The sequence below is a fragment of the Belonocnema kinseyi genome, chromosome 6 (assembly GCF_010883055.1).
Source record: "Belonocnema kinseyi isolate 2016_QV_RU_SX_M_011 chromosome 6, B_treatae_v1, whole genome shotgun sequence".
Taxonomy (NCBI): domain Eukaryota; kingdom Metazoa; phylum Arthropoda; class Insecta; order Hymenoptera; family Cynipidae; genus Belonocnema; species Belonocnema kinseyi.
The window spans coordinates 92453230-92475949 of record NC_046662.1 but is presented as its reverse complement, the minus strand read 5'-3'; the positions used below and the strand labels follow the sequence as shown (position 1 = coordinate 92475949).

At 31.2% G+C, this 22720-nt stretch overlaps 1 protein-coding gene and 1 long non-coding RNA gene across 7 annotated transcripts in view; one reads left to right on the top strand and one right to left on the bottom strand.

Moving 5' to 3' along the window:
* Window positions 1-1446: 1446 nt before the first annotated feature.
* Window positions 1447-22720, bottom strand: part of LOC117174337 (solute carrier family 41 member 1-like) — a 91033-nt gene continuing 69759 nt past the window's right edge. For 5 of the 6 annotated variants that reach the window (XM_033363372.1, XM_033363375.1, XM_033363374.1 and 2 more), the window contains 6 exons: window positions 17971-18298; window positions 17603-17782; window positions 11539-11978; window positions 5509-5729; window positions 5082-5426; window positions 1447-2775 (listed from right to left, as the gene is read on the bottom strand). In XM_033363372.1, coding sequence (XP_033219263.1) covers window positions 5089-5426; window positions 5509-5729; window positions 11539-11978; window positions 17603-17782; window positions 17971-18298 — 1507 coding nt within the window. In that variant the 3' untranslated portion in view covers window positions 1447-2775; window positions 5082-5088. Of the gene's footprint in view, window positions 2776-5081; window positions 5427-5508; window positions 5730-11538; window positions 11979-17602; window positions 17783-17970; window positions 18299-20151; window positions 20438-22720 lie in introns of those variants that run through there. The other variant, XM_033363370.1, reaches the window with a different exon arrangement.
* Window positions 9017-11729, top strand: LOC117174338. Its single transcript, XR_004467296.1, has 3 exons — window positions 9017-9204; window positions 9293-9413; window positions 11615-11729. It is a non-coding gene; the product is annotated as an uncharacterized LOC117174338 (long non-coding RNA).

Below are 22720 nucleotides of genomic sequence, written 5' to 3'. Positions count from 1 at the left end.
CTGCGAAAAAAATGTTCCCTATGGAAGTTATTGGCTTCGAACTATTTTTCCCTTTCTTCATTAAAAAATTAATCTATTTCTCCTTTTTTGATCTTTTTTGCGCTATGATTCCAGAAATACGGCACTGAAAGTTTGCCAAACTGTTTGGTTTTAAAAATAGGTAGAAAGTTACTTTCTTTAGAGAATATTTATTCATTAGATATACATTTTTATACATATTTGTACAAATTTACAGAAAAGAACGTGATGTATTTTATTTTCGCCTGTAAAAATATCAGTTTCGTTCTCGCGACTCTACGCTGTCTTCAGTTCCGATCTACAAAATATTTTTCTACTCATTTACAGTGTGAATTTTATTGTCGATTATTCATTCTAATATAGATTAGAAAATATTAATCGTGATTGGATTATTGTAGAAGTTTGGAAATTGGTTATTTCAGTTAACAGCGGTCAAGAAATCGTGAAACTAACACGAAAGGAGGCAATATACAAATATACAAAAATATACATAAATATACATAAATAAGGGAGACCTAGATCCTACGAATCTTAGGGAGAAGATTTAAAATATTTAATTGATACACTGAAATAACGTGACTCATAAGAGTATTTATAATTATAACTATAAATATGCACTATAAAAGTTACTTGTAAATGCTCGGAATATAAATTTCTGTATAAAAAATACTCGATTTTTCTACAAGTTATATTTGCTGAAGCGAAGAATGGATTTTTATTACTATTTAATAAATACTCAGCAATGCGATTTTTGCAATGCACTTGCTCACAAGTTCTTATTCATTACTATAAAAGCTTTTATACTAGTAAAAGCACTGTCTTTGCCACTGAATTTGCCTTGGAAGCTGGATAAGCGAGAACATTTCCATGTTTCAAATATAAGACTATAAATTCCAAATTTACCTCACAATTAAATACTGTAGCAATCCATAACAATCTGACTCTCATGGAGGCTAAATATTAGTCTCCTAACATTAAACACATTATTTTGTTAGGCCTTATTTAAAAATATGTACAAGTGGTTATATAACAATTCTGCTTTTTTGTTTTTCAAAAATAGTACTCTTATCGATTGCGATAATCGATTCTACGGAGATACGGCACATGGAACAATATTGCATTACAATTTTTCAAATAATATTAAGAAAGAAACGGATAATATTGAGGAAGATTGTTTAATTTGATAATAAACAGATAAGTTTTAATTTCTAATATTGCTGGAATATTTAATTATCCGTTTCAATCTACACATACACATTACAATATTTTTGGTGGAGCTTTTACATGAATTATTTGACTAAAACAAATTGTTGTAGATGTTTTCTACATCTAAAACCACTGATAATTAAATACAATAAATTGTCAGAGGGATAATTATTGTATTCAAATATTGGCATTAAAATAAATAACAAGAAGTTGTTAACAACAAATGATGTAAAAAATGATATAGCAATTACAAAGTTCAGCAATGAACTTATGCCAGACACCAAGGGGTCTCAGAAACAAATTTTATTTTATTATATCTACCATTCGACGCGTTATCACAATGTTGGGACTAATTGCAAATTTTTAATTTCGAAACTCAGTTTTAATATATTCTTCATTCTTTGAAAACGTATGGTGTCCATTTTTTAATTCCAATAAGAAAATTTGATGTTTAGTTTTTCAAGGGCAGAAATTACAACATGTTTTTAAAAAGTACTGTACAGCTTCAGGGAACATCATTAATCAGTTAATTTCTCATAGTGCGTCAATTTCTTATTTTTATCTAATTTAATTTTTTTCAAGCAAGAAAATTGGCTAAATTCTTTGTGCGTTTTAACTTTACACTTTGTTTTTTTTTCCGTTAGAAAACTTGTTTCTGACATAAAGCATCAGAAATTCAGTATTGGAAACTGGATAAATACTGTTCAAAAATATGTAATTCAGCATTACAATCAGTGAAAAAATTCTCTGGAGTTCGTTCGATTTTTCATTTCTTAAAGCTTCTAAAATTAAGCCAGAGGGCAGCTTCTGCCATTTTTCTACTATTTATCTTCTATCAAGGCAACTAATCCAAGACACACAGGCTCAAATCTATTTTTTGTAACGAGTTTTCATTTCTCTTCTGTAGTTTATCCTCTAGTTTATCTGATTTGATATGATTAACATTTATTTGATCTATTAATCGTCAAATTTCAACCAGAACAGAGATATCTTCGCCTTAATTAATTATATTATTATATTTCTGTCACGCTGTGTCACCGAAAACATAAGTGGCCTTCGTAATAATTAATTCAAAGTAAAATTAATTAATTAAATTAATTTCTAACTTATTAAATGATTTTTGGCTTGTTAGTTGAGTCCAACTACGTTTTTTTTTAATAATTTAATTTTGAAAATTGTGTTCCTAAATTGGAACTCGTATAGTGAAATCCACCTGAACGAGAATGTTTTATAACCAAGAGTTGAGAAATCTTCAAGTTTCTTTTTCATTCTGCTTGTAGGTATGTGTAAGAATTTGTGTTGGTTTCTTCAGAGTGACTAGGGTTAAAAGACTCGGACGTTCGATAAGAATAGCTTGAATCTTGGAAAATTTCGTTGAGAATTTTTTTACCTTGACTTTCTTATCGAAGCAAAGACCAATTGCTGATCTAATCAGATAAACGTTTTTCCTCTATCGCACGTGCCTACAACCTTTACAAGCCTTTCCAGTCTTTTTTCCTCCAGAATAAATAGAAAGCTTCCTGTTCGAATTCCCACCGAAGCCGGAAGCATCTGAAACAATTTTTATATAAAGATTCCAAATTTAAACCTGATGCTTTTTAATTGCGATAAAAACATTGTTAATAAATGGTAATTAATATTTTTCAACTTTGGCTCCATTTTTGAAGAAAACATAAAACTTTGTATCCTGAAAAAAACCTTTCGAAGAGTTCTAAAAACATTTCTTCTATTTTTCGATATTTTGCACCAAAAAAATGTTATAAAAAAAATATAAAATATATGTAAAAGCGATGTATGAGTACCTACACGTAAATTCAAAATTTATTGCCAATCTGGAAGTTTTGAAACTTACTTTTCTTAAAAAAAGGAGTTTTTGTTTTTTGATTAATTTTATGTTGGTAATAATATGGTGAATATATACCATAACTGTTTATATTATGCTCGCCAATTTGTTCAGTTTTCTTTTTAAGTAAAAATTCAAAATTTTCGCAAAAAACAGGCCCTGTACAGAAAAATTCAAAAAAGTAAAGTTAAAAAAAAGTTTCTTGATATTTTCCTCTATACGTTCGTACATATCTTACGTAACGTTTTTAGACGGGCGGAGGGTTCCAGAGGAGCTGTTATGGACCTGTTACGCTGGAGGAGGGGGAGGATTTGAGAATTTTTTAGTAAGATTTGTTTAAATATAATAATTTTAAAAAATACATATGATAAGAGGATAGGGAGAAGTCTAAACAATTCATTTTCGTAATCTGGTTGATATGTATGTGTAAAAGTTGAGGTATCCTATCAGAATAAACCGTGATTTAAAAAAAGAATGCAGATATCACTGTTGGCCATTACAGAAGAATTGGAAGTTTATAAAGTTTGTTTCGATCCAGTTAGCATTTTTTAAATACAACAGGCTGAATTTCTTTTAAATCGTGCAGAGAATCCATGTTTAACTCGCAAAATCATTCATCACTCAAAAATTTTGTTTTTCAGAGGGAATAAGAAGACACATACATATCTTACCGAATTGCCGAAAAAATGTTGACAAAGTTACGGGTATTTTAATTTCAAATACTGAAACCGCGAATTATCAAAAAAATGTTCAAAACTATTGTTAAATGTGTGATATTTTTAGTCTAATATAAGTATTTATATGTTTTTTTCTTCTAATTATAACATAATTTGTTGTATTTAACTTTCCAAGTTAGTATATTCAAAGTCTGTCTTTTGCTCACGTCTGCGTAGAGAATAAAATAATTTTTCTTTCAAAATAAATATTCACGTTTCTTGCCAAAATGATACAACATACAAAAAAGTAGAAAAAGATTGTTAATTAATTTTTATTTATTTATTTTTTAAATTCTTATTTAATTTAGCAGTTTTAAAACGCGTTGGTAAAAAAATTGAAAGGAAAAAGTTTGATGAAAAAGTTGATAAAACTATTCAGTTATGTTCTATAACCTTTTGTAGAGAAATTATTTTTTTCTTACTTTTTTATGCATCTTTTGTCGTTTTGAAAAAATCTCAATTTTAATTTTTCATGCAAAATTCAATTGTTTCTGTATGGTGCGAACAAAGGGTAGACTATTATGGAATATACTTATTTTTAACTATTGTAAAATTTTTCAATAATTTTTGAAAGAGGACGAGAAATTCTATCTCAATTAAAAAAAAGTATAAATAACGTTTTACATTTTTTTTATATTGTGAATGCGATACTTATTTATAACTTCTCTCCAAGTATTTTTAATAACAAGATTAGTTTTCATTAGCCAGATTAAAAAATTGTAATATTTTTATTGACGGGGGGGGGGGGGGGGGGGGGGTCAAAAAATAACCCAAAAAAGCGTTATGTAATATATGGAATATCTTGCGTTTTTATGTTGGGATTTAAGGCTTTTTTTATTGTTTTGTGAAAAATGCACTCAATTCCCAATTTAAGACCATCCGGTTTTCGCCGTTCCTAGAGCTGATTGCCTCTGCTGTTCCGTAATGAGAGCGCCTTTGAGGCGAAATAGGAGATCTGCTCAGTCAAGCGTGACAAACAGCTCAATGGCCGCACTTTCAGCGCGTTAGTTGCATCAGGTGGCGTTATGCTTCCTAATCAAACAGTAATTATTCATGCAGCTTCAGCTGTTTTAATTTGTATTCCTTAGATTGAGGACTAAAGCCAAGGCCCGAAGCTAGTCTTATATTTTGAGTTGAATGTGTTAATTATAGTCGAACTTATTTATAATTTAGCGGAAATTTACTTTAAAAAGTGCAAAAAGAACACGTGTATAAAATGTTATGCTTTCTCAACAATTTGAGTCAAATTTAGTTGTGGTGCTGCTAGTAAAATACTTAATACAAAAAATGACATCTACTTATTGATTAAGGTTGCAAGGCATCAAACTCTTGATCGCCGACAAGGTAAAGAAATTGGAAGGCAATTGCAAGCAGACTGATTCCCAGAAGGTCACCCATAGAAGTCAAATACGGAATCGCCGAGTTGTCAGGATCAATTTTTCTTTTCCACATCCAATGGATCATGATGTACGCAATATATAAAAGGGCTGCTACTTGCAAAACTGCTGCGCATAAGTAAACAAAAACGAAGAGAGGAGTTAGAGAAGTGTTGCCATCTTTCATGTAATTTATTAAATAGATGAATATGAGGTGGCCTGGAATGACCATTAACATAAGAACCCTTGTTGTCCTTGCATGCGGTCCTTTAAAAAAAATTCACATTAGAAGCTTATCTGAGGAAGGATTTTTCATTTTTAAGAAATATCCGGGAACAATGTCACTTACCTTTTCCAAAAAAGTTTGCAATGGGCGTAATAAAAATAACAGGATGTGTCAGCCCTGGTGGAATCAAAAGTGTTCCTAGCTCGGCTTCTTTATGAAGGGCTGTGGATATTCTGCTGGCTTGTACTGCTACCAAATTTCCACCCACTCCATTGATCACTGGTTGAAAAACGGTCAGGTTTTCGAATCGGGAGACCATAAATTCCAAAATTAAACCACCACAACTGCAAAACAATTTTTATTTTGTTAAGATTCGTAAAATTTTTTTTAAGTCTGAATGAAATTTAATATAATGAACATTTCTCAATGTCCTTAGGATTATTTTAATGGTATATTTCTATAAATTCGCCCTTAGGATTATTTTAATGGTATATTTCTATAAATTCGCACCAACTTATCACTATTATTATCAACAATTTTGCTTGCATGGTTTAACATGTTTAAAGATGAAATAAACATTTTGGATAAATTGCAATATTTTTTTCTGTTTAACGAAATATATTTTGCGAATATATGAAATAAGTAAATAAATCAAAAGGTTCATATAAACATTGTAAAATGTTTATTATATGAAATTTTATGCGAATTTAAAGAAAAAATTCAAACTTGTACTATTTTTACAATATCTTCTTAAATGATTCTCAAAATGCTTTTATCCTGTATTAAACCTATTTCAGATATACAATTTTAAACCTAATATAAATAAAATTAAAAGAACTAAAGCACTCATCGAAAAACTTTGATGGTATTATATAGTATATACGATAGTGAAACGATTTGATTTTCCACTCTCTGATTCTCGAATAAACAATGAATTAAAGAATACTAAATAGAAGAAAATAGATTTTGCGTTAAAGGTCCGCTAGATACCCTGGAAATAATATATCAAGTTTGTCAAATGATTAAAGTAAATATAAAGTTAAGTATTCTTCAAGTGCCTTTAATTAAAAAATTAGGAAAAGTAAAATTAAGCACGTCAAAGTGCTACACGTATGTATTTTTATTTCAATTATTGTTCACAATTAAATAATGCATGCTAAAACTCTGTACAAAGTTATGAATTGAACTTTGTTTAAGAATCTACACGCAAATAAATTCATCGCTGACAGACTTTACACAAAATAGTGTAACCTTAAATAAAATAATTGATCAGCAATTAATCTTGTGTAGAATATTCTCGTCCAGAATATAATCCATTCGACTTAATATTAGTATACACAAATCTTATTTTCACTTTGTATAGATTTTTACGACACAAAGTTTGACTGTGCAGGGGTTTGAAAAAAGTTCAAAATATATGATTTAATACATTACCTTGTTCAGTTACGTCATGCAATATTTTTTTGAAGTTTATTTTTATTTCAAAATGTAAATTATAACTTTTGAAGAATTTTACGGCGTAAAATATAATTATAAAAACAATCAATTAAAATAAATACGTGTACGGGTTTTTCGTGTGCAATCAACCGTATAGAGTTTTGTTGTGTATATTTGTGTACAATTGATACCGCACCCATTTTATCAGATAAAAAACTCTTATTTTCATCTTTTTGATATTTTCGTGGAATTTGATTTTTGTATGTTTCTGAAATTCAGAAAAAGGGCTCCCCAAAATTCTTCAGTTTTGTTTTAAATCTAACACATTTTTTAAACAATAGAATATTTCGAGTATTCGAAAACAATTAAATGATAAAAACTCGAGAAAAGAAAGTACTGATATTAAAAATGAAAAATAAATAAAATAAAATGTATATTTATATAAGTTTTAACATTCAAAAAGAGATATTAATTGTAATCCTGAATTATTACGTAAAGTATTGTCAAAACATCTCTGTAATCACTGATTACCAAATCCGCTGCCTATTTGAAAATTGTAACTTTAATGAGTTCAATGATCTTTTTTAAGCATACCAGGAAGGCGAATCGCCCATCAGACAGTTTAAAAATGTCATTAGAATGAATATACCCTGCATGCAGCAAATTTTTAAAATACGGATTTGCAGTATTCTTAATGCAAGCTGAGAAATGTATACAATGTTATAAAATATATAATAGCAATAAATTTTTCCAGAGCAGCGCTAATATTGAGACAATTTCTGGTTTGACATGCGAAAAAAATAAGGAAGAAAAATTTTATTTTGGTTTAATGAAAAAAATGTAATGCGCTTAAAGCGTTTTAAAATTCGAAAGAAAAGATTAAACAATACCAGCATAACATGTTTCTTTGAAGATAAAGAAACTTTAGGTTGGACATATTCAACTTTTTCCAAAATGTGTACTTACGACTCAGTTAAAAAAAACATATTTTTTGCACATTAAAAAAATTCTAAATTGGGCAACATTATTGTTCACTAGTAAAAACTGTGCATTTGAAGATTTCGCCACAATTTTTTAACCAATAGGAGATTTTTTTGTATGTGTGAATTAAAAGGAGAACGGAAGATATTGATCGATTAAAAACAGTCTCTTTTTTCGGATTCCAGCGTACATATTTTTTGCTCAGCTCAAATGACACGAATAATTTGAGTATTTTCACATCGCCCTAATAGCGATCTTTTCTCTTAAGAATTGAACGAAGGAGTTCTTTAAGCTCGTAAATTTGAGAATGAAAAATTCAAGACCTCCGATATTCAAATTGAAATTGTAAAATTTCGACAAAAGGACATGTGCACCTGAAAGCTTGTGCTTGCTTAAGTATGCCACTTGTAAACTTGGGTTTCAATGGGTTGACGAAATCGGTCCAACTCGTCTGAGTAATTGGTACCGTCAATAGAGATCGTTCAAGTCTCCAAGGTCATTTATCCAATTTCGGCTACCACGTGCATTGAGAGGAAGGTTTCATTTAGTAACGAAATTTACAATGTATCTAAACAAATAGTGTAATTGTTTCGAATTGAACAGATTATCTGAATCGAAATAATTTTTAAAACCAATTTCAAGGTGGTCTCACTTAATCCGTAAAAAGATTTCGTGATGCTAAAAATTCAAGGCTTGAATGAAATTGAAAGCTCTATTGTGGATGTTCAGTAAGTAAAGAAATTAAAATAAAACATGACGTGCACAGATTTACAATTTTAACTCAAGTATGGTCCTGAAATATAATATCTTACTGTTTTAAAGCACAAATAAAAAAAGGTACAAAATTTAAATTTCAAGAAAAAGCAGGTCAGAATTCAATACCGTAAACTTTCTTCTATTTCCGCGGCCGTCAAACGTACACGTTCCAGAATTTTGGGGGCTGGAGGAGCCTCAACCTCTACCGCGACCTTTAGGTTATTTTTGTCAAGGGACGCTCATTGACTGTACTACTCTTGTATCGATGTGCCTCCTGTAAGTAACTTTTGCAACTGCGCATGTGTGAAAAAGCGCGGTTCTATTTGAAATCAATAAATATACTAGCAATGACGATATAGATAAATATACCCGACTCTCCGTGTAATAACTTTCGGCTTAGACAGTCCTAGAACTGCTAGAACGTGCAGTTTCTCAACTCAGGCGGCGAGAGCCGTTTAATTGCGACTCTTGCCTGAAATACACCAGCAGCGCAGCGGAAAGGCGCAGTGCGCGTGTACTTTACATGTGGAGATTGTGTTGTCTTATGCATCACAATTGGAAACGGTTCAGACAGCCCCGATTTGCGCAGCTGAAAAAGACGCGGGCCGTTAGCCTGCATGCATGTCAGTGTTTTTCAAGTGTCTTGTAAGTGTTTTTATTGACATACGACAATTTTCCAATTAAAAATGAATGTAATAGGATCAAAAAATGACTCAAATATTTCGCGATATAGTGAGTTTTGCAGCATGACGGCGCGGTCTTGCTAGGATAGGTGGAAATGTCTGGAAGCTTAGCAGTAGTGCTTGACATAGGAGTGCAAACAACTTTTTAGAGAAAATTTTCTAAACGTAAAAGTAAGTTTGAATATTAATATTTTTGAAATGTAGAATGCAGGATAAGTGGAAATGTCAGCCGTCAGGAAGGTTATCACTGAAATACTTAATAGCTGAAATACTTAATTCAAACAAATGAGGGCTTCTCGCTCTTCCGGCCTCTTTTTTAATAGGTCAGCCAGTGACGCGACGTGATCGTACAGCCCGTGCAGGGACCGTGGTGGGATGTGATGAAACTACGCAATTTGAAATAAGCTTTTATAAAAGACTTCAAATAGGTAAACTTTGAAATAGGCGATCTCTGAAATAGGAGGAAGTTCACTGTACTTAAAATTGTCTGTCTAAATTAGGTAAATTTTCTTTATTAATCTTTTAAACTGGAAAATTAACTTTGACAATAGCAAAATTTCAAGGCATGAAACAAAGTCAATCTGAGTTGTAATCTGATTCGCATAAAACTAATTTTTTGGGGGTTTTCTGAGTAACATATTCCAAATATTGTATAGAGAATTCCAAATTTCGGATGCAAAATGGCAGCCCGGACTAAAAATACTTTGACACAGAAAACTTTTGAAAAATGAGTTTTATACCATTCGGATAATTTTAAGGGTTTCGCAGCCCCAGACAGAAAAATTGATAGATTCGGTCAAGTGTCCGTCCATCCATCCATCCACCATAATTTTTCCCAGGAGGGGAAGTGAGGGGAAGGGAAGGGGAAGGGAAAGGGAAAAAAGTACGGGAATGAAGTTAAAATAAAGGTTGGGAATGTAGGGACAGTGAGAGGAAATAAGGCAAGGGTAAGTAGAAAAAGTGATGGGAACTTAGGGAGTAGAAGTGAGTGGACTCGAAGAGAAGTAGAGGAGAGGATTGAAAGTGTGGGTGGGAAGTGAGGGAAATGAAGAGGGAAATATAGTAAAGTTGAAAATTAAAAGCATCTTTTAATGCTTGGGACCGAGGTCCTCACCCAACGCCCGCTTAGTTATCACGTCCCTAAGGCTTCTCGAAAAATATCTAGGTGACGCTTTGGCGGATTAAATTTTGAATATTGTTTCACGCACGCGAATTTATTCTACTATTAAGGCACATACTGAATCTACAGATTGTAGAAGGGAAAGGGACTTGACGAGAGGAGGCGCTTTGTGGTAGTCTACTGTACTCTCAAAAGTTGATTTCTTGAAATTGAAATATTTCAAAAATTTGTTTCTCTAGAAAAAATTAAGAAAGTCGTGAAGATTATAAAATAATTGTAAATCAAAAATACTATGTATAAGAGTAGCCTATTAAGACACTAAAATAGTATATTTGATTTAAAGATGATTGTTATATATGGTTCGGTTTAACATGTCAGCAATTTGCATATTTGAGAAAATTTCCTATATTCATATAATTTTATTTTCGTGAATATAATATCTATTTTGGATTTTTCTTTAAAAAAATGATAACCTGCTTTTAGCTAAATTTAACAAATGCATTGAACATCTCAGAGTTTAGATCTAATCAAAATACATTAGAAAGACAATGTTAAAAGCATCAAGGTTTCTCAATTAGTGATACTTGTGCGTTTTCATATTATTTCTTTGTAGCTTACTTTGCAGAAAAATAGTTTGATTAACTCAGGATTCTGTACTGAAAATAATACACTAGCTAAGAAATGACAAGAACAACGAAAAGAAATCTATCTTCTGATAAAATTGCATCAAAAACAACAGATTAAAAGAATCCCCCTTTTTACAGAAAATTAAACTACTGACCTACTGTAATCTCTGTTTTTTGAATCCGTCATATTAAATTATGAATTTCTGATACAGTATTTAAAATCTGTTACTTAAAAAGGCCCCAGAAAATGAGTTTCCTTTAGTACAAAAGTGGGATTTCGGCCAACCTATTTGAAAACTAATTCGCGCTAATGATAAAGAAACAACCAAAATTTGCAAATATTTTATTCTTGGAATCTTTTTCGGAAATATTTAATTTGAATGCTTCCAACTAGATAGGAGTATGTAAAGTTTTAGCAAATTTAAACCTAATCTGAACACCCGAAGGTCCGATCCTACCCGAAATCATTGATGCATTTCAATTCGAGTGGATTAAAGTTGGAGAGTAGCAAGCAAAAAAGATAAAATAGTGGTTTTCAAAGTGATGTTACCTGCTAATCAGCATTGCCACCATTACAGGTGTCCATCCAGTATAAAGGACATCATTAGTGTATTTGTTTTTTTTAGCTATCCAGACCCAGAGTGGAGTAATGAGGATGTAGCAGGCAATGATAAGAGGCCCCAACCAGTCCTGTTTATCGATTGCTTCGTAGAGGATAGTTGAGATCCAGGAAAGCAGGGCAAGAGAGGTGATATCACCTAGACTAGCGGCTATTGGAGTGGCCACATTGTCCGGATTTATGTGACAATGGCGAGACAAGACGATGACACCAGCTGTAATTAGTCCAAGGACGAAGGATGCTAGCGACGCTGTTACTAAACTGCTGGCGATGAGGAGGTAGGCGTGATCTAATGAAACTGAACTGTTGCGTATTGCTCCCATCACGATGGCCACTACTGAACCCAGAAAACCTACGACGATTGCTTGACACTGTCAACAAAGGTCCAAAATTATTTACTCCTACAACATTAAACAAGATTAAGAAGAATACCCTTATTTAAATAAAAAATTTTCAATTTAATAGAAAATATTCTATTAAAATCATTTTTTCGTCGAAATAGCCACAGTGGCCAACAACACTGTAATATGCAACATCTGTATGTGTGGAATAAAACATAACTTCCGAAGTACTTTTTGGGCTGAATGCACAACTGAGTTCCATTTTCAAGTCGCAGTTTTTGATTAATAGTTATTCGCAAGTTAGCTTTCATAAACCACGATATTTGGGTAAATAACAAACTTTTTACAACAAAAATAGAAAAATGTGTTCTTTTTTAATACTGAACAAGGCAAAGAATTAAACTCATTTTAGTTCTTGAGATATAGTAAAACAAGAACGGGGTACGATTTTAAAAGAAAAAAGGCTTTTTAAATCCGTTTGAAAAATCATAAAACACTCACGAGAAGTAAAAAAATGTCGGGAAATGGCATGAGTGGAAGCTTGAAACTTTAATTTCGAGCCTTACTAAAAGAAAAAAAGATTACATTACTGTAGAGTCGCCGGAAACTGTTTTTTTTTTGTTACTGGAACTTTCAACTTCTAGTGGATAAATATTTAGTAAAAATCGAAGTTTACCATTAAAGGTTTTCTTCATGCCACTTCCTAAAATTTTTTTTGACTTCTCTTTAATGTTTCATGAATTGAATAAACAATTTTCCACTGTGTTTCTATTAAAAAGATTTTACCCTATTCTTGTTTTTACTTTAATTTAAAAAGATTTAGTGCAAAAATTAATTAATTTTTTGGGGTTTTTCAGCATTACAAAAAGAAGAAACTCATCTGACGTTTTGTTTAAAAGAGTTGATTATTCATCTACACATCACGGTTTACGTACAACCCTAATTAATTGTATTTTCTCTTCGTTTTTCTGCGATTATCTCCAGAAACGTTAGGATTATTGGAAAATTTAGGCTGTCATTATGATTAAAAAATTAATAATTAATCATTTTTAGGTTAAGAAGGCGTTATAAAACACTATAACGAAAAAAATTAAGTTCCTTAAACACAAGCGTGTAATTTTCGAGGGATATGATATTTTGTGAAACATTTGATTTTCACCCCGATCAGTGTTAAAAATAATAAATTTACGATGAATATGCTAAGGCTTGTGAACTCACAATTAGTTACTTTGAAAATAGATTAACTTAGTTCCAGGTTTAGTTGCACTCATACTTTTTTCAAGATTCTTGTAGTTTACATATTTCTAATGGGCTGTGAGAATTCTAATGTTTTTTTATTATATGATGAATGGAAGACAAGTTGAAAAATAATAGTAGCACTATAAATTTGAAATTTTTTGTTCATGGAAGTTTTATTTGTTATTTTTGCCCTAACCAGCAAGGATATTCATTTTCTATTTTAATTTTCAATTAAATTTTTCTAAGTATTAGGCTGAGTTGAATGTAGTAAAGCTTTAAGCAAAATTTAATTTAATTTAGAAAATCAATAAAATTTTAACAAAGGGAGAGAAGGGGGTAAACAATTTTCACGAATCTTTTGTGAGTATAATTTTTAGTAGTAATACACTGAGAAAAAAATACTTCGAAATCAATGAAATATTGGTTTGAAGCATGAAACGGTGCTTTCGCGCTCGGTGAAATGCATATCTAATCAATTCAAAAGCATACACTATTGTTTCTTATTTTCTCGATTCAAATTGAATATTATTACATTATAAAAAAATTGATTAGACTCAACTGAAGATGTCCTGGATCTAATAGTAAAATATTATAAAGTTAACTACAGTGAAATTTGAAGCAAACGACATGTCCTATAAATTGATAGCATCATGCTCACTATTCTAAAGTACGATGCTATTGTTGCAACAGTAGAAATGTTTAACTGTATAGTATACTGCCATAATCTATTAGCAGAAATTTCCGATTCAAAGACGAAAAATATTGATTCAAATGCAAAATACTATTGTTTTCCAGAAGTTAAAATCTAAATAAATTACACCTTCTTTAACCTCTGACACATACTCCTCCGTTTACTCGTGTTTTTATTGACGTTAATTCTTAACTATATTCTCCATACATTATTCTAAACTAAACTATTGCTGGCTCTGGTTAGGGAAGACGTATTTTACTTATAACCAATGAGAAACGCACTTTATTAAAATATTCGCAATCGCCGAGAATCGAACGCATACGAACCACTCGCTTCAAATCGCACGCCTTATCCCTAAAGCTACGACGCCACGCTGAGGACGATATCATAAATACTGATGGCATTCATTTGACACTTTTGAACTTACAAGGGAAATGTCACCTCTGCAGCATTGACTTTTTGATTAAACTATCATAAATCGATAGTATGTCAAAATAATTAGACACGTAATAGATGCAATGCTTTCACGATGATTCATTTTGATAAAAAGAGATATTTCGGGTTATAATCGTGTATAAAACTACGTTTTGTACACGATTGGAACCCAAAATATATCTTTTTATTAATTAGACACGTGACCAGGCTTCTTTGTAAGTGGGCCCATGTTTAAAAGTTATGAGCGTATACAAATCACGGTCGCCGGGGCTGCCAAATGTCTACCGAATCACGCGCTGCTCTTTTCAGCCTGCGTCACTGGTCCAGTGGTAAAGGGCCTACCTAACAACCAAGCTGTCGCTAGTTCACACCTTTTATTCTACAACTTTTTTTCTGTTATTTTCTATTTTTGGCATTGTAAATATGTCAAATAATAATTTTTAATGCCCCCGGCGATCAAAGAAATTTTTTATCAATGTTTAAACAAAATTGCTCATTCAGAAATACATTCTTTTTAATTATTGTTATTTAACATTTTTAAAAATATTTTATACAATTTTGAACATAAAAGAAATTTCTCTGATAAAAGTATTTCTTTATTCCATTAAAAAAATAAATAATATTCCACAAAAACTTTTTTTAATCCTTTAAATTCTGGAATTTTCTGGTTCGGCGATTTTATAATTCAGTAATTTTCTGGCGGACATTTTGTTCTTATGGAATTTTCAAACAGGGTCATATTATAAACTGTAGTGAATTTTATTATTCAATAATTCTTCAATTCGGGATTTTTATATTTTGACAATTTCATAATTTTTGGAGATTTATTTTTCTGGATTTTTCGGTCGTCTGCTGACTAATTGCCAAGTTCAAACTTTGAAACAAATTTTAATACACCAATTACATAGACTAGAAAAGTTTTTCAGTGTTTTTTGTATATATTTCCAGTTTAATTTGATGGTGTTCAAAATTTTTTTGGAAGATTCGAATGTATATTAATTTAACCCATTTTTATACGCTCATGATTCATAAAAAAATATTTTATAGATTGGAGAGGTTAATACTTTTGGTTCGATTTTACTGTGCCTTACAGGCAGTCACGCATTTTTTTAAAACATTCCCATTTATGTTTCATACAACAAGATTTTTTTTCACATTGAAATCTTTTACCTTAGAAAGAAATACACATCTTGATATGATAACAGAATATACAGATAACTCAAAATTTATTTATCTTTGTTTCTATCACAGATGCTGTAGATCTGATAGTGTATACTTTTGACCGTATTCGAAAGCACCATTCATTGTGACTACAGTAGATACTATCAAATCGAAAGTACCTTTGTTTCGTGGAAATAATTTTCTCTAGAAGTTAAAAAGGTAATTTGTTAATTCAAAAGTATGTTTAACACTTTATATACAAAAATTTTTCGAAATAAATGATCATTTATTTTTCTTAGCTTGATATGCTTGAGCTTCATATAATCGTCAATATTTTAATCTATAGTACTGTACTTTTGATTAAAAAACTCGAATTATTTCACTCAAAGCAAAATTAATTGAATTATTGACATAAACTATTGTATTAATAATGCGGAATTCAAAAGCACCGGCACTTTTGATTCAAGAGTACTTTTTTCTGAGTGTATGTGAACTATAATAAAAGATTATTATAATTAAAAATTAGTGTAAGCTACAAAGTCTTTGATAATTTACTAAAAAATGTCCTTTTTACAATTCGTTTTTTCGCACATTTTTTTTAAATTTCACATGTCGAACTTAAATTTTTTCAGTTTGAATCGACAAAACTTGCCACTATTTTGTTATTATAAAAAATGTATCTTATTCTTTAAATCGTTTCAAAATCGTCAAATTTGCCTTTTTATGTGATTTAAAAATGCCTAAAAGTTTACAATATTCCACATTTAAGGCTTTTAAATTTAAATGTAGGAGAGACCACCATACAATAAATAATGTTCCTACATTAGACAACAATAATTTAAAATAATTAATTCAATGTAATTTATAGTTAAGACACGATATTTTTAGTAAATTAAAATTAAAATTCACTATTTTAATTATATTTGTGCTTCTAATTAATGATTATCTACTGTAGGATAATTTTATATTGCAGGGAGTTTTCCCCTAATTAAAATTAAAGCTTAGGGTCTCCCCTAATTAAATTAAAGGTTATGGCTTGTTTTCCAAGTTATTTATATTTTAAAGTACATCACTCAGTGTCAAGTAATAAAAGATAGTCCTCCAAAGAAGAGAGAAAAAAAGAATTTTCTCTTCTGGTTAAAAAATATTTCTATTCTTCTCAATAAGGTTAGATCAATTTGCATTGATGGGAATAATCCCAAATGCATGTTAAGATTTCCTTCAACGAGGAAATGGTTGAGACAATGCTAAGTGTAAAATACAAACAATACACTGGTTATGATTTCGAAGGCTGATGAGCTATGAGCATCAACGCATGTTAGAACGATTGTAAAATAAAATGTTGGCACCAAAGATAAGTTACTTTCAACTTTGCGTCTGATTGCTCAGTGACATTGTACTGGTTTTAACTGGAAATGGAGCATCCCGTGAAATTAATTTAATAATCATAATTTATAAGGTAATTCGCAATCAAGACATAATTTGCAAATCTAAATCTTTGGAGCCACTAAACTTTTCAAATACAAGAGAATAGTAGTTCAGATTTGTTAAAGAATTAAAAAATGTGAGCTTGAACCTGCGAATCTGCCGCGAATCTTTTAAAATCTATTTTTAGAGCACGATAAATGAGATTGATAGTAGCCTTTAATTCTTGGCATCAAGAAAATATTTGAACATAGGGAGAGCTCGTGATGCTAAGAGACTACTTTTCCTATTTGGTTTTAAGTGGCGTTCATAAATATATCTATGTGAACATTTTTAAGTCATTATTATTTTTACAAACACATATAATTTTAGTGTTTTCAACAATAATAAAATCAAAATTTCATAACATTTTTAGATTAGAGTTGTCTACTCAATGTATACTTTTCTCGAGTTTTTACGTACTTAAAATCCCCCTCCCACGGGACATTGTCAGCTATTCTAAATTTCCAATTACATACACTCTCATAATAAGCCTTTGAGAAAATACAACTTGAGTATCACAAACGGTCACCCATCCAAGCGTTAACCACTAACCATGCTCAACATTTGAGACCTCGACGAGTCGCAAATCACCACCCACCTACTACTGGCGGTTACAAAATATCTGTGCATTATAATTTCGTGGTTTAATTTGGACTCTTACTTGGATCAAAACGAGATTCCCAACTATCATGTACCACTGCTGCTTAGGAGTATCCATGTGACCAAGATTTGCTTGAGTAGAGAGCCTTGAAGCGAGAGTCATTTCCAAATTTCCCTTCAAACCTAGAAGTGCTGGCACCAGTATCATCAGTTCGTTCACTCTCTCAAAAACAACCCAATGCTAAAACAAATTATATAAATCAATATTTCGTTAATTCCTATTTAATTCATTCATAATCAACTTAAAAAGCCTGAATTGTAAACAAAATACATTTCCAACAGGGATCGAACCCCGAAGCGTGTCTATCGACCTTCAAGAAAGCGCTAAGAAGCCATGCTATCGCCTAAATTAAAATAAAAGATGCCTACTTGTACTAAGTCAAGGACGAGACCAGCTCCCACCATGCCGAGTCCAGCTATGAGAAAAGGGATGAAAACTTGAATGGTAATGGCTAAATAAGATTCGGGTTTCTCATTGCCACCGTAGAGATTGCTCTCGGTGACGAGGTCCGGTAGCCGTCCACCAGCATCGGCGGGGTCCTCGAAAAGCGTTACCTCGGCGCAGTCCTCAATTGTATTAAGGGCAGTTGCGGTCGCTACTGGATTCGATACCGAACCGGTTCGCGATCGGCCGCCCGTTGGTGTCATCCTGTGCGTATGCTGCTTGCTATGCAACAAGGGCTCTTTACATCGCCCACTAGAGCAGAACAATAAAAATTCTATTAGGATTTATACATAACATTTTTTAAACAAAGTGCTTAGGAACTCCGAACATGATTGGTCTATGTTCACCAAATTTTGGTGAACCTAGGCACGGCCTTTTTAAAAGCATGTTATGTAACTTTGATATGACTATAATGTAATTGTTAAATATCTTTAATCTAACTGTTATATACCTGTTATGTAAATATAACGAAAAATGTAGGTATATGTTAAATCAAAGTCATACATATATAATGGTTGCTGTATAATCAATGTCATCTAATTAAATATGACGATGAGATCATGTTACTTCCCTGCTGCATCCTTTTATCATATGCTTTTAATCCAAAAATAAAAGTTTAATATTGTTATGTAGCTGCTATCATAGCACAGATACATACAGCACCGGCAGAAATGATCTACACGCCTATTCTTTGAGCTGTTGCTAAAAACCTTAATTTGAATAATATTAACATGAATTTTTTTCTTTAAATCAAACGGAAGGTAATAAAATTCTGCGTCTAATAAGCCCAAGTTGAAGCTCATTATAAGCCCCCTATAGCATTTTTTAAATTGTTAAGATATTTGTAAAATTTATTCTCTCTGGTCGAACTTTGTGCAAAAAATTCGCACAATTTCAAATAATGATGGTTACTCACAAAATAATTAAAAAAATTAAAAACAATTATATTTTTATAATAATTACTAAATTTTAATAAATTATGATAAATAATGATTAATGTGCAGAATTCCTGAAAATATAACTAAGAATCTAACGACTAAATTTACACAACCACCACAAAATCTTCCTATTGCAACCTGAAAAAAGTAAAAAAATTTCCTAAAAAAAAAGATTTCTTTGGACAAAAATAAAAAAAAAGGAAAGGAAAATGAGAAGGTCGTTAGATTAAAATTTGGTCGTTAGATATTTGGTTTTATTTTCGGGAATTCTGCACATTAACTTGATTATTGGACGTTAAATAGGATTTTAAATTTGATTTTAATCTCCTTTCATATTTCTTAAATTTTAAATAATGATTTTCAAACAATGTTTTTAAGTATTTATGCATTCTTGAAATTTTGCAACTTTCTTGCATGAAGTTTAACCCTAGGGCATAATATATGAAAAGATTCCAAAAATATCTCTCCAATTTAGAAAAATATTATGGAGACTCACCTTTAAAATGAGTGATAGAACTTTTAAAAAAGCTAATTATTTTTGGAGTCATTCTTAGATGGCCTAGGCAATGCTAACGTTTGTATAACTTTTACATAATTGGTACATTGTAATATTTGTAATATATTCCTAATGAAAGAGAAAAATCTTTAAATTGCCTTAAACTAATAATAGCCCACATTAGTAATTAATTTACAATGAAAAATTCTCCACCTTAACAATATTGTTGTTTACAGTAGAAAATAGTTCTAAAATCTAAAATTTGGATTGTGCGTACAAAATTCAAGATGCTTCGTCGAAAAATCGAGTACACTTTATTAAAAATAATTCCAAAAAGCTCAATAGTATGACGCTTTATGAAACAGTTGTCAAACACATTTGTAAATATTGTTATCATTCCACAATCTTATCTTTTTATTTTAATTTGAATCTTGTCGAGTGATATAGAATCATGTGTTTATGTGATCAAGTACTGAGTTAAAAGTTGTACAAATCCTATAAAATAACATCGGACAATAAAACATAATTCTCCGATTTGAATGAACACCGCACTTATAACTTATAATTTTAACTAACACGACACTTTTTAATCAATTGGAAAACTGCTCCCTTTTTCATGTGAATCAATTGTGTAAAATATAAAAATGAAATTCAAGACATTGGCAACGTACTCTTCAAATTTGACGGAAAGACAAATCTGAGAATTGTGAAGCTGTTTTTCTGATATCTGTACATCATGTCGATTCACCATCTTACAACTGGGCTCTCCTCTATTACTCGACTGACAATATTGAGACAATCTACTTTTCAAATGATAAGATTCATCGGAGCTCATGATTTGTCAGTGTTATTCAAGAACACGAGTAACGAAATTACGTAAGGCAGAAGCAGACCTGACAAAACTGCTTGATGAATTAAAGGATTTACCTGTAGCTGACTCGTTTGTCTGGCCATAAATTATTTACAAGCAGATATTTTCACGACGAAATATTGCCATTAGAGGAAAAGATACGATGTCTTATTCTGACGGAAATAAACTAAATTTGAGATCCGTATTTATTCAATCAAAATAAAATTTACTTGTGCAAAAATTATTGCTACATAAGAGTGACCTAGCAGTTATTTAGAAATTATTGTGGTAATTTTTTTACAAAAATTTGTGAATATTTTTTCAGTGTTTTTTGTGGTAAATGTAATAAATGAATATCGATGAGTGCGAAGTGTATTCCCTTTTTTAAAATCAAAATTACTTCAATCAATTGCTTTAGTCCTTTTCCAAGCACTAAAATTATGCAAAGTAAAAAAAAATTATGTATAATGTATAATATATGAGAAAAAAATTATATAAAATTTGCATTTGTTTGATAGATTATGTGTATGAAACAATTGAAAAGTAGACATAATTTTTTCCACCATGTATAATTTTTCCACCTGGATTTATGCATCAATTATCTGAAATTATAAATCATTAAAAAAAATTACCATAAAAGTTGTCTTAACCAAACCAAAATAAATCAACATATTTCCCGCACAGCATGAGATATCGGCGGGATATCCCATTTATCTCCCAGGATATCCTGGGCATATCCCAGGAGATCCTAGGGATATCGCAAATAATATTGTTCAGGGCGGAAATGTCGATATCCCTGACATGTGCCAAGAATATGTCAGAATATACTCAGGATATCTCATTAATGTCCCAATTTTATATGACAAGGATGTTCCCGAGATATCCCAATTCTATAATTTAGTATATAACTGGAAATTCAGATATACCTTGTGCCAATTATATTTATATTCAATCGTATCAATGAAACAAGAAATAATTGAGCAATATTAGATATTTTTCCGGAAATTTTGTAAAAAGTAAAACATAAAAACGGATTTTACCGTTGAAAAGTGTGATCTCCAAAATGCGCAATTTAGATTTTACAGAATACCATAACAGCCAACTTTTAATTTTTTTAAAGTGACTTGTTTTTTATTCTAAGTGGGTTGTTATTGATTATGAAAACTATTCGCTTTAATAATTGTTGGCTAATTATACTGAGATAGGATTTTGAAATAAAGCGAATATACGAGATTTTGTACAAAGTGGTTTTTTGTTAAACGGATGTTTGTGAATCTTGATTTTTGCAGGTATTCAAGATATTTTAATAAATATGCATTTTATAAATATTGGATTCCATTGCTAAAATTGTGTATATCCCGGATAGGACATTGAGTGGATATCGTACGGGGTGGAAATCTCGATATCCTTGGAATATGCCAAAGATATCCCGGGATATCCTGCCGAAATATCCTAGGGACATGCCAAGGATATCATTTTGTTGTGAGGATTCTAGGGATATCCCTTTTTTCATAATATTCTTATTATTTTAATCCTCATAACAGAGAATTGTATAAATTTTGTCGTGAGTGAACAGTACAGATTATGTTTTTAACAAATCCTAGAAATTCTTGAAATTATTGTCAATTTCTTGTCACTGACGAAATTAGGGACCATTCATATACCTATCTATATACTGATATGAGACAAGGTATTCCAGCGACCTTTTTTTAGAAGAACATGAAAAAATAAGAATATTTTCACGACATTTTGTTTCGACTTAAAGCTCCTTTTCACCTCCTTGCTTTTGAAGACAAATAATATCTATATTTTCATAACAAATGTCCAAATATGATATAAAAAATACAATATGAATATATAAAATATGGACAAAGAAGGGAGGGGGGTGTCCTTCAAAATTCCCCAGCTGTCCACGAGGGGGAGGAGGGAGGCCAAAAAGTGCAGGAAAATGGTCTATGTGGTATGTGGATGGCTCCTTGATAAATTCATTAATCGAGGAACATTAATTGAAATTTAAAATGAGGAAATTACGAGGGTGGATCAAATATAAACCGGAATTTTACAAATACTTTTCTTAGCCAATCGCAAGCACTCTCACAGTGTAGGTTCTTGTAATGTACTGTATTAGGAGTAGGTAAAACGCTTGGTGAGCTGTTTGACTCAGTCAATTCGTCAGTACAGCCATGAGTGAGCAACAGGTTCCAGCGTCCGTTGCACAACGGGTTAGAATAAAGTTTTTAACTAAAGAAGGCGTTAAACCATGCGAAATTTTGACACGATTGAAGGACCAGTATGGGGATGATACTCTGTCTAAAACTCAAGTGTTTGATTGGGCCAAAAAGTTTAAGAGTGGACGAGAAAGTGTGGAAAATGTGAATCATAATCGACGT